The sequence below is a fragment of the Sceloporus occidentalis genome, unplaced genomic scaffold (assembly GCF_023333645.1).
Source record: "Sceloporus occidentalis isolate IW3139 unplaced genomic scaffold, rSceOcc1.0.p SCAF_10, whole genome shotgun sequence".
Classification (NCBI taxonomy): Eukaryota; Metazoa; Chordata; class Lepidosauria; order Squamata; family Phrynosomatidae; genus Sceloporus; species Sceloporus occidentalis.
Genome location: NW_028316990.1, coordinates 29,885,161 through 29,898,385, shown reverse-complemented (window position 1 = coordinate 29,898,385; position 13,225 = coordinate 29,885,161). Strand labels below are relative to the sequence as shown.

Genomic DNA, 13,225 nt, shown 5'->3' with positions numbered 1-13,225 from the left:
ACCCCATCATTAGCACATTGGATCACAACATGATGATGCAAGTAGAACTTCTATCAGCAACACCAGCTTCCTGGCCTCCCTGTCACTCTGAAAAACCTAGGAAAGCAAAATTGCTAGACAAAACCCAACAACATTCTCATTGTTGAACTTTCAACTTAGAGGCTATAGTTGGGAAATGAAGCCAGTACTGAATACATAAGCAGGTGCTCTTTAGTTAAGGAAACATATTCAGCTATGTGCTGTTGTTTTTAAATCAGCAATAATGTCACATCAGCGGGATTTTTTTCATCGCTGCACCTCCCTGTAAACTGTAGGTAGGCCTCTCATGTAAGGACAGAAAAGAAAATTTGTTGGGTTTGCATTCCTCTTCAAAGTTAAGCCAGTCCACATCAGCCCAGATCAGCAAAAGGACAGACCACTTCTTTCTGTTAAAATCCACAAGTTTCCATTGCATTTCGGAGGGGGGAAATGCCATAGAGCCATGTGAACATTTGAAAAATGCACCAAAAATGATTCAATTAACAACAAAAAAAAAATTAACAAAAATAAAATTAATAGAAAAAATGCATGCAAAATATGTGCATTAGAAAAATGTATACAAAAAAGAGTATGTGTCTTTTCCAATCAACTTGAAGAGCTACTGGCACACATTCCCATTCTGGGAATTGTAGACCAAGCTCTGACACTGTTCCATTCTGGGAACTGTAGTCTACACAAATAACTTTTCCAAGCCCTCCACAATATCACAGTGTATGACAACAGCTGCCCACATAAAGCGATATCAAGAGAAACGTGTGGCCTTAAGCCATCAAGGATATGATCTGAAAAGACATGGCAAACCATTGAAACATGGGATAAGCAGCAGCAAGTTCAGCATCCTGAACTCCATAATAGTTTCTCAGTCAGTTCAATTGCTATGAAAAGTGAATGAAGGCAGGTCAAGGTGAAGGATAAGATTATCTGCAGTGACAAGCTATGATGCTGATATACTCCTTCAATCACCAAAGGCAATATGCCTCTGTACATCATTTTCTGGGAAACACAAGCTAGTGTGCATTGTCACACTCATATCTCGCTTGCAGGCGTCCCATAGGCAAATGGTTGACCACCATACGAACAGTATGCTGGATATGATCCAGTATGACACTGTGACTCGGAATGCTTGTGGATCCCATGGGGAACAACCAACAAAATATCACTCACCTCTGGAGAAGAACGTGCTGACCATGAAGCTGAAGGCAATGGAGGAGATGGAGAAAACTGTCAGGAAGGTGAACACCAGAGTTGGATCGCTGTTTGTAAGTACTGCACCTTGCTCACTCACCTGCAAAATATATCAACCATTTGATATCAATAAATATCATTTATTCACGCCATGCTCATTGCCAATGTGCAGAACACAGGAACACTGAAGATGGACGGAGAATGGCGAGCAAGTGTTACAAATGCTCAGCCATGTTGAAAGCATACCTTCATAGTCTGGTTTAGACTATGTCCAGTAAGGCCATGTTCAAGTGTCCCGATGTGAGGGACCTGCAGTTCCTATCCACTCTCATGAGCCAAGGATCATTACCATGTTTGTGCCCATTGGCTACAATGGTTTATGTTTTTGCTGTAAACTCTGCAGGGACCAGTTGGTAATGGTTTGTTGTAAATGGACCACTCCTTTGAGTAGTGCAGTTGTAACGACAGGTGGAGAATAGGGTCTCTAATTTCAGATAGCAGACTGATCAACTGAAATTTGATGATTTGGTCCCAGAAAGGGACCCAAGGGGGCTCACAAAATTTAACTGCAGGCGGAATTTTATCAGCGGGGCTTCAAAATATGGGCACACTGCTTGCTTCGAGGCTGTTTTAATTCTGATAGATCTCCAAAACAGGAAATGAATGATAAAACTAATAAAGGTGTGCTTTCTTGCAACAACAGCTGGTTGATTCTATTTATTATGTTTAGAGTGTTGCAGGAAAACACCCACGCTGAAGCTTTGGTAATATGAACAGGTATTCAAATCAGATTAGGTACATGATATCTCATTAAATCAATCCAGAGTTCTTCAAATCAGCTGATGATTTGGGGGCAGCTCTTGGAAGCCTCTCATGCATAGGGTTGCCATACACTAAAGCTGACCCAGTGGCAAAGAACAAGAACCAAGTCACCTCGGGCTCCACGTTGGAAGAGAAGCAGCATATAAATAAATGAATAAGCAAACTCTAACACCAATAGCCCTGTGTTTCCCAAATGTTAGTTCTCTAGATGTTTTGGACCTCAGCTCCCAGGATTCCTGACTGTTGGCCAAGCTGTCTGGGGGTTGAAGTTTAAAACATGTGGAGGACCAAAGTTTGGGAACCGCTGTTCTAGCCATTCCACACCATCAGCTCTCTTCTTATGGAGGTCTTCAGTACCATTCCCAGTCCAATGTGTGAGTGTCTCTGTAGCTATAAAATGAGATCAGGTATATCACCCACTCCAGGAAGCCACCTCATTGTATGTTTTCATTCTAAAGACTACAGAAAGAGCCTCACCTTGACACAGAAGAGTACAGTGACGAAGAAGATGGACACCAAGAGGAAGAGGAAAAACATAAGGAACCATGCACTCCAATGCAGCCAGTTACTGAGACCCATCATGCGCATGTACTCCTGCAGACATAAAATTCAATATCACAAAAAAATATTTTTTTTCCTCGAACTTTTACAATGATGGCTGTATCTGCTTTTAAATCTGTTAAGAGTTTACTTTTTAAAATTAACTCTAAGTACAACAGGCCCTTGGTATCAGCTAGGATTTGGTTCCAGGGCCCATTGTGGATAGCAAAATCCGCGGATGCTCAAGCCCCATTAAATGCAATGGCATAATAAAAGAGCGCTCCTCATATAAAAATGGCAAAATCAAGGTTTGCCTTTTGGAATTTATATTTTGAAAAATATTTTCAAGCCATGGATATTTGAAGTCATTGATGACTCCCAACTGGTGCTTCCGTTACCTTCAGCTTCTTCTCCTTTTCATGGACCACGGCACGGACAATGTTTAGCGACGTATAGGTGAAGCTCAGCATAAGGAGTAGGGGGAGCTGGTTCTGAATAGCCAGGAGGAAGAGATCATTGACATAAGGTGGGTAGGGAAAGCGCTGAACCACCACAGTGATCCTATTGAGAAGATCAGTGGCAGAAGCATTTGTGTGGTACTGGATGATCGCCTTGTCCACAGCATGTTGAACGGACAAGAATCCTTCCCGGTAGTACCCTACGGAAGCAAGGCAAGAGAGTAAGGAAGGGCTGTTATGAAGGCTTAGGCTGCATCTGCACTGCAGAAATAACCCAGCATTGACACTACTTTAACTGCCATGGTTCAATGCTATGGAATACTGGGAATAGTACTTTGTTGCAGTACCCATGCAGATGCAGCCTTAGTTACAATTTCAATCCATCTTTTCTTCAGTGAATAAAAGGAAATGGCTCCCCTCTCCTCCCACTTGATCTTCATAACAATTTCTCACGATGCTTACGTACTCCTTCTGTACTTGTTGTATTATTTTAGAGTTGTTTTAATCTTGTATGTGGTATGTTGATGTTTAGATTGTGCGCCACATGGCAGGTATTTCATTTTTTTATCATTGCTGTTTTACTGTATTTTGATTCCTGCCATGGAAAACGTGTGCAAATCTTATAGTGCTCTATAAATAAATGCTAATAATAATAATAACAACAACAACCCTGTGAGGCAGAGCAGGCTGAGAGAAAAAGAGTTTCTGGTCCACAGGAATCCAACGAACACAAAGTGCAGCAGGAGAACTTCAAGGAGGAGGAACCTGATAACCACAGCATCTCATCTTCCCAAAATGGAAGATGCTAGCTAACTACAACTGTTTGTCCCTCGTTCTTGGGTGCTTTTAAGTCGTTTCTGACTTATGGCAACCTATCATGGGGCTTTCTTGGCAACATTCATTCAGAGGAGGTTTGCCATGACTTGCCCAAGATCACCCAGAGGGTTTCATGGCCAAGTGGGAATTGAACCCTGGTCTCCAGAGTTGTAGTCCAACACTCCAAGCAGTATGCCTGCTGGCTCTCCATTTGTCCCTTACCTGCACACTTTTTGAATTTATTACCTTCATAGCCTGCCTTTTCTCCACAGAACTCAAGGTGGCATGCATGGCTCTTCTCTCCTCACTTTACCATCACAACCAACCCAAAGTCACCCAGTAAATTTCATGCTAGAAGAGGACATGAACTTATATCTCCTAAATCCCTGTCTAATAACCTCACTATCACATCACACTGAAATTTATAATCTGGAAGTGCATCTCTGGAACTATCAAGCACACAGTATTCTTTTTCATCCTTTCTTTGCTTTCCAAATCCCTGTTCCCATGTATTAATGAAAAGTCCTGAAGACAACTCCCAGAAATTTGCAGCTAGGCAGAATGTGAGTGGTGTGTACCAGCTGGCAAACGGCATCGGGTATATCTGGCACACATCTCTCACTCCGGGTATACCTGCTCAGCACACATCTCTCACTTCGGAGATGACTAACATGAACATGTTCCAAGCCTACTCCCTCCCTGGCAGTGGCTCCACTCCTTCAATTGCAGCCATTTGTTAAACTGTTAATTAAATGCATTTGCCTGCTAGCTCCTTCCAGTGTAACTGAGCCAAGGAGAGACTGGAAAGTGCACCTAAAAGAGACAGGCATTAAATGCAGCTTGTCCTTGCAATGGTACATCAGCAAGCCATTGGGAGAAAAGCCCTCCAACACCTAGCAGCCTGTGAGGACCAAACAAAACTCTCATTTTGCACAAGAGGTTTGTGAGCAGGGCTAGCAGGGGGTTGGATTCTCAGTGGAAAAACAAAGAATGCACTGGAAAAACAAATGTTCCCAGCAGCCGAGAGAGTGGCTATAGTTTGTTGCTAAATCAGGTGTGTGTTTTGTTTGTGTGTGTTCCAATTATGCAATATGCATTGGACCCAGTGTCTTCTCTCAGCAACCCTGATTTTGGGAGTCGTATGATATCTCCCCATACAAGGCAGCTTGGGTTTATCCAGCTTGCAGGGGCAAAGCCTCCCTGAAGAATGGTGATGGATTTTCTGCGGATGTCATAAAGTGACAAAAATCTATTTCATTTATAACATTTAGATCGGGGGTAGGAAAGTGGGGTAGGTTTTAGTATCGGCTTCAGCTGTCATCCTCACAGCAGCCCTGTGAAGTTGGTTAGGTTGAGAAAGTGTAGCTGGAGAAGGACATACATTGAGTGTCACAGCGGGGGCCAGCATTGAATCCAGATCTCTTAGGTCTTACTTTGCAATGAGTGGGGGAACCTGTGACCCTCCCGTTGTTGATGGCCTCCTGACCCCATCAGCCCCAAGCAATGTTCCCAGAGGTGAGGAACGGTCAGTAGTCTGGAGGGACTCAGGTTGTCCACCACCGCAATGAAAAAAGTTGGCATTTGGAGCAATCTAGCTACCAAATGCTGAGGACAAAGAAAACATGGCATATTTTGTTTTGCCAGCAAGCCTTCTTTGTGAGCTTCCTGGAGGCACCTGACTGAATGCTCTTGAGGATGGAATGCAGGACTTTGCTCAATATCAACACAGCCAACACTTTGTCTTCACATCATGTACTCCTCCACCCCATGAGCCCAGATTTATAGATAATCAATGCCATATATTGCAGAAATTGGAAAGCCACTGGGATCCTAGGAGTTACAGCTAACTGCAAAATAAAAAAGTAACATTGCCAAGCTGGGCAGAGTGGATGAGGCTGACATGTCTGTGAGGAGCCATAGTTCAGTAGCAAAGTACCTGCTTTGCATGCACAAGGTCCAAGGTTCAGCCCCAGCGTATCCCAGACTCTAATTTAAAAGGATGTCCTCAGAGCTGGGAAAGTCCCTCTGACAAAAGTTCTGTGGTGCTGGCATACTGCTGTGCACTGGACCAAAAGTTTGGGCTCAACATTAGGCAGCTTAGTGGTTCACATACAAAAAGATATTTAACTTTTGGGGAGGGGGAAAACCTTGATTCAAGCATGCAGGTTTTGCTTGCCAGAAGCCCAAGGCATGATCTCTGGCAGCCTCAATTTAAAGGGGAAAAAATAGGATCAGGCAGCAGGTGGCAGGGAAAAAATTATTTGCTGTCAGAACAGTTGCAAGGTAGAGCAGACAGCATTGGCCTAGAGCAGGGGTAGGCAACCCTTTTGAGCCGGGGGCCGGGTTGCTGTCCCTCAGACAACTGGGGGGCCGAAGCCAAAAAATAAATAATTAAATATTTTTTAAAATAAATAAATAAACCGGGACAAATGTAGGACAAAATTTTCAAATGGAGGGCACTTTTTTTATAAAAAATGGAGGACACGCGAAAAAATTTGCTGATTTTTTTAAAAAATGTTAAGATAAATGCATGTTTCTGAGGCTTCTATAGACAATTGCCCCACCATGCCCCTCGCGCAAGATGCCAAAAGCCCCGGCGGCAATCGGCGGCAGGACCGGGCTGGGGCCAGTCCCAAGGCCTTGCCGGGCCGCATCCGGCCCGCGGGCCGCAGGTTGCCTACCCCTGGCCTAGAGGCTGGAAAAATACTTTTTTTCTTACTACTCTGGTCATATTGGCTGGAGAATTCAAGCCACTTCTTAAAACTAAGTCAGTGCAGAGGGACCTTTGCCCCTCCAAGTATTTTGGACTTCAGTTCCCAGACATTCAAGCCAGGATAGTCCATCCTTAGGAACGGTAGAGTTGGTAGTCCAAATCATTCAGAGAACTAAAGCTTCCCCATTCTTGATCTAGGAGTTCAAGTACCTGGTAAGGTAAGAACAGCATGAAGTCCTACCAAGAATGTAATAGCAACACTGCCCAGGTAGCTACTACTTACCTGGTGTTCCTCCATCGTCGGATTTGGCTTCTCTTGGACCTGGCAACTGGAACAGTGGGAAGAGGTAGCTGGTATGCCAGTCCCGGTCCAAGTTGGGGTTCAGACCGGTCTGCTCACTCTGAGGAGCATTCCTAGGGCTGTACTTGAAACGCAGGCGGTAACTAACCTGAAAGACAAATCAGAATCATAGTTACAAGCGGAATAGTAAAAAAGTGCAACCCTCTCAAAAAGTCTAGGGGAAAAACAAAGGCTAAACCTAGCCCAGGTACAAGTGGGTGAGCAGAGCTGGAAAGATGTCCTTTTTGGGACTGCAACTCCCCAAATACTCCAGTGAGCAGAATCTCTGGGCTTGTACTGGGAATTTCTGAGAAATGAAACCTAAAAAGGTAATCTCTACAAGTTCTGAGAGTTCGACAGACCCCAAATATGTGAGGAGAATGTACAACATAGATAATTTCACCAGACAGCACCATTGAGAAAAGGGCTTAAACATGTGTCAAGTACGCTTGGAAATGACCACTGCTGGCCTCCCTTTTTGAGACCTTCAGGTCTAATTATTTGCAATCCAGTAAAATGAGACCCCATTCTCATCTGGATCCAAGATCCAAACTAAGAGGTGAAAACATGAATATATTAACTCAGTTTGGACAAGCTGGGAAGCTGCAATGAAAGGAAGAATTCCTCTGGTTTGCATGTCAGCTTAGGGCCAAGAGAGAAAGAAAGAAGACATATCACTGGACAAAAGTTTAAATCATATCTCAGCCTATTGAGTAGAGGAATGATTGTCGGAATACAGCCAATGCAGTCTATTTAGCTGTGAGTCATTCAGAGAAAAAACACAGTAGTGACAAACATACACTGCATGAATCACCACTTTATTATAATTCCAAAATGGTACCAGGAAGCTGATAGGGTTTTGCAATAGTTAGTCAATCACAGTTCTGACTTTATCTGGAGGAAGGTATATGTGTCTGTAACACAGCTGAGCTAGACCAGATTTTTGTAAAGCAAAGAGACCTGAGCATCTCTCTGTAGCATGAGCTTTTAAGACACCTGAAATGCTGGAAATATATTTTATTACACATACGCCCAGTTTTACAGGATGAATGCGTTCCTTCATCTTTCTGCCTCATCAGCTGGTTTATTTTTAAGATATCATGGAGGTCTTTGCTGCAGACAAACTAAGGATGCATGTCACTCTTTTCACAGGGACAGCAAAGGTTTTGTGCAGAGCTTTGCTGCATTTCAAGATGTCTATTCCCAAGGCAGCAAAATCTGTATCCAGAAAATCATTGCCATGGCACAGAAAATGTTGCTGTCCTCATCTTAATACAGGGACCCTCTTAGAACCTGTTATTCCAACCTTCTGTAACTATTGCAAATTGGTTGTGACTTTAGAGGTTCATATCAAACTACATGCTAATTTATTTGTTAGCTACGTCTCTCCAGTGAACACAAGGGGTTTGTGGCTGTCCTCACACCAACTCTGTGAAGTATCTCAGGTTGAGATAGTATGACTGAGTTGCACAGTTTAGTGGAGATTTGAACCTGGATCTCCCAAGTCCCAACCAGGAGAGCGGATATAAGTACACTCGTCCCTCCATATTTGTGGCTTTGACTTTTGGGCTTTGATTATGCACAAATTTTATTGATATGTTCTCTCTAGGAATCTCTAGGTCCTCCAGCGCAACTCTTACTAAAAGTCGACCTAGAGATTCCTACAGCAGACACTCCACTAGGAATTTGTAGCTACTCCAGTGCAATTCTACAGTCAATGTCTGGCAGAAGCTGACCACAAAGTTACACCAGAGGACCTAGAGATTCCTAGAGAGGTGTTCTCTCAGGTAAAAACATAGTGTTTTTGTTATTTGAGGTTTTTCCACATTCACAGGGGTCCTGTGCCTCAGCAAATGGGGAGGGACAAGTATAACCTAAAATAATACCACAGAGGAAAAAGTCATGCCTCCTCACCAGCTGCTGCTCTGTCTTTGCAGTTGTTCTTGCAAGTTTCAGACAAAAACTATTGCTACTAAGTGTATGCACATGCATGCATGGATAGATGAGAAACACCATTCCTACACATGGATGCATATGCACCTGAATAGAGGTCATAAATCACTGTGCAGAAAAAAAACTAACCTGTGCATGCCTGGTTGCAATCAACTGTCAGGACAAATTGGGCAAGATGGCTCTTCCAGGTGCATATGTACACATGCACCCATACATCTCGATCCACAGTTTAAAGATTGCCATGCATCAGCTTGAAAGGTTGGAGGGAACAATTGGAGGACGCTTACCTGGAGCGGCAAAGGTTCCTGGCTGTGAGCAACGCAGTTCTCAAAAACAATTCCAGCCAACACATTGCCTGAATGGTTATCAACTCTGATATAATCTTCAAAATCTTTCTCAGATAGGAAACCTCGAGCTGCAAGGAAATTGAGAAACAGGAGCATCAGAGGTCTTTCGTTCAGATCCAAACAGTCTCTTATCCAGATAGAGAATGTAAGTAAGTAAATAAGTTTATTTTGTATAGCGTACACCATTAAAAGGTAATCCATATAAAACATAAAATATAAACATCCAATACATTGTAAAATAATACATTGCATTACAGAGTTAAAATTGTCTTTTAAAAAACAACTACAACAATATGAGGGCTCAGATGAATCTACATCGGCATAAGGGGCCAGATACACTAAAGCTATTTAACACTGGTTTGCAAAGCTGAGGATATTCAAGAATAACTGGGGTTCAAAACTATCCTGTAACCCAACCATCGTCTTTGAAGAGCTTCCTCCTTGTAATTGATGCTTTAAAGGCAAAACAAGCTACCTTTCCAGAAATGTAGTAAAAGAGTGATCAGATATGAGTCAGAGTTGTTTGATACCAACCCTAAGTCTTTGTATAAAGCATTTCCTATATCTTTATAAATTGGGCACTCCAATAAGTAATGACTTAGATTTTCCACTGAGTTGGAGCCACATGGGCAAACTCTTTCTTCCCAGATGGTCCTTTCATAAGGTCCTTCCACTACAGCTGTGGTCATTGACTGACAACGTAGGGCTGTGAAGGCATATCTCTGTTTGAAGTTAGTTATATTATTTAGATATTGTGGGTAACTTGTTTGGAAAGGGAGTTTGGCATACCAAGGAGCACATTTTGATAGGCCAACAGAGGTACAATCTAACTGAAAGTCATGTTTCAAAATGTGGGACTTCATATATTTTACAGCTGATAGAGAATGTATGAATACGACCCTCATTGGATAAAGGCCTAAAAAGAGGATGCCTAGTCGAACATTTTGTCTCCAAAAGTGGTCAGTCAGATGGTTCGGGGCATAAAGGATACTAGGTACTAGCATGCTAAAACAGATTGCCTCTGAAGATTAAGGTTACAGATACCTACCAGAGCTAATAGGCATAGACAGGTATATCCTAGAGTATGTAAAACTTACTTTTTGGAGTACAAGTCCTAGAATCCACACAAGCTGGGAATTCTGATACCTGCACTCCAAAAACACTAATTTTCTGAGTTTTGACCAATCCTCCATTCAATGATTGAATCCCCTTTTAAAACCAGCCGTGCTTGCGGCTATTACCAAATATTGTGGCAGCAAATTTCATAAACACCTGGCTTGCATCATGTATGTCAGTCACAAGATATAAGGTTGCTTTCGTGTGCCATTTGGGATCCACCCAGTTTGTGCTCTGCTAGAACAGAGGGTCATGCGGCTGCTGGAGATTGCCTCTGCAAACCGAAGGAAATATTTGCACACAAACAACTCCGCCGAGTTGCTGACCTTTGATATCAACCCGTGCGATCCGCAGGGCCTCCTCCACTGCTTCTGCGATGCTCTCCACAGCTGTGTTGTTAGAAGGGACGTAGGCCAGCTCCCAGGGCCTGGGATGCCAGTGATGGAAGAAATCAGGCAAGGTATCCAATGTCTTCATTTGGTAAACGGTTGCATTGGGGTAGCTGACTGAATGCACGCGGTGGCGAAGGGCAATGAGGATCGCAGCAAACAAGAGAGGCAGGCAGATCTCGATGACGGTGACCAAAATCTGTCGCTTCTGCAGAACAAACCAAGGACACAGACATTAGGATTCACTCAAGATGACTTCACTACTAGCCTTACGGCATGAGAAAGGAAAGATGGAACAGAGCTGGGGAGTAGTGACTTTCTATGTGCCTCTCTGCATGCTGTTGATGCACTTCCATTCTCTTTCCCAAGAGAGATGGTCGTAAAAGCGTGCCTTCTGCCAAATGGATTTTTCCAGCACAACAAAAGGCATGCTTTTATGACCATCTCCCTTGGGAAGAGAAGTGTTTTGCCGGCATTGTGAGAGGCAGATAGAGAGATGCTACTCGCTGGCTCTGTTTCGGCTTTCTTTTCTCATGAGAGAAGGCTGTAAAAAGGAGCAAGATGATGTGATCAGATCATAAAGGCATCAAGAGACTCGCCTACCATTTACACTCTGACCTTGTTGTCTCTAGGCACAAAGCAACCATTCCCAAACTCCAAAACATTTATTTTCTACTAGACATTGACTTTAGGGCTATTTTTATTTCTAATTTTAAAAATTAATATAATTTTTAATTCAAAATTTAACACTTAACTATTTCCTGAACTTTCAAATAATTCCATTGCATTTTACCTTATTGTGTTTTTTAAGGCTTTTGTAGCCTCTACAGAGAATGTTTGTTATTAGACAGGCTTAAAAAACCACTCACATACATATATACTTTCCTATTTCAATCTTGGGCATCTTGATTTTTTAAAAATCTCATAGACACCAAGGATTGGGAGATGGCAGGGGAACTCTACCTAAAATCCTGGAGAACTGAAGCATGGAAATACCATTTTTTGGTCTTCTGCACCCAGTATTAATTCCTCTATCAGCGCATTATGCTATACAGTGGGCCCTGGGTATCCACTAGGGTTTGGTTCCAGGACCCTGTGTGGATACCAAAATCTGCAAGTCCCATTAAATAAAACGGCATAGTAAGATGGTGCCCCTTTCATAAAATGGCAAAATCAAGCTTTGCTTTTTGGATTTTATATATTTTTAAAATATTTTCAAACCGTGGATGCTTGAATCTGTGGATAAAAAAAACCCACAGATACAGAGGGCTGACTGTACTAGCTGAAGGAATCTGAAGATTATAGTTTTAAAAAGTAACATTTCAAAGATCAGGGGTGCAGAATTTCCACATGTTTTGGATTGCAGCTTTCAGGTATCCCAGCCACAAGATCCATGCGCAGGAACTATGGGGCTCTACAAACCGCCCCTTTTTGCGCTGGATTGGGGCTGTGGCAACCGAATGCCGTGGCCCCGATCCGGCCTTTCCAGGGCGTGGAAAGGAGCTGCAAAAAAGCGGCTCCTTTTTGCGCCCTGGAAAGGGCAACATAGCCACGTTGCTGTGACTTGGCGATGCTCCTTCGGTGCTGTGTCGTATGGACACTGCGCCGGAGGAGCGCCATGACACCACGTCTCATGTGGAGCAGCGTGTGGCATAATGGCGCTCTGGGGCGAAGTCAGGGCGTGCATCATCTGAAGAGGGCCTATGAAAGCTGTAATCTACTGGCCACACCAGCTGAGGGATTCTGGGAACTGTAATTCAAACAGTAACTCTTCCAAGCTTTGGAGAACATTGCCAACCAGTACAAGCAGTACTGATTCAGACCTAGAACTAGATGGCCCAGTATAAACACAGGTTCATGTGTCAAACCAGTTTCTGTCACAGTACAGATGACATTGGTATATTGTGCAACCAGTGCATTTGAAAAGCAGTACTAAGTCACACCCTTTTGACCTGACACATGTCCCTTCGTGGCCTTTTGATTTCTAAACCAAGATCCATTTACATCTGACACATGCAATAAAAGATAGACTAGAGGAGATTCATCTTGGCATGGATTAGTCAACGTCCAAAATCTCCAATAAGCGCGTCTAATCTGTCGGCAGAGACATGAATGCTTAAAACAGAACAACAACAAACACATCCGCTCTTCTCCATTGCATTCATTTGTAGCTATTCAAGTTATTCAGGAACAAATGGGTTTGCTTTAGAATGGTTTACAGTATTAATTTCCTTCATTTTCCCCCCACAGGAAGGATCTGGGATTTGTAGTTTTGTTGTGGCACCCGACAGAGAAGGCAAAATAGCCCATTCAACTACAGATCCCAGAATTCCATAGCATGGAATGTGTCAAATTTCATTAATTCTGCAGTGTAGATGCAGATCAAGTTGCTCACAACAAGCAATTTACCTGCAAGATATAGTTCTTCCAAAGAAGAAACCCAAACTGCCGTAGCACCACCATCCTTCACTTGGGATGAAACAACCTTTCACGATTCTGCAAAAGAC

General features: G+C 43.0%; 1 protein-coding gene across 1 annotated transcript in view; it reads right to left on the bottom strand.

Annotated features, from left to right (window-relative positions):
* The window catches only part of ABCA3 (ATP binding cassette subfamily A member 3), a 62,576-nt gene that overhangs the window by 29,760 nt on the left and 19,591 nt on the right, over positions 1-13,225 (bottom strand). Inside the window, exons 2-8 of the mRNA XM_089540735.1 lie at positions 13,128-13,214; positions 10,656-10,926; positions 9,154-9,281; positions 6,857-7,022; positions 2,985-3,244; positions 2,524-2,640; positions 1,204-1,324 (exon numbers count right to left, since the gene is read on the bottom strand). Of these exons, the coding sequence (XP_089396861.1) occupies positions 1,204-1,324; positions 2,524-2,640; positions 2,985-3,244; positions 6,857-7,022; positions 9,154-9,281; positions 10,656-10,926; positions 13,128-13,181 (1,117 nt within the window). The 5' untranslated portion in view covers positions 13,182-13,214. The remainder of the gene's footprint in view (positions 1-1,203; positions 1,325-2,523; positions 2,641-2,984; positions 3,245-6,856; positions 7,023-9,153; positions 9,282-10,655; positions 10,927-13,127; positions 13,215-13,225) is intronic.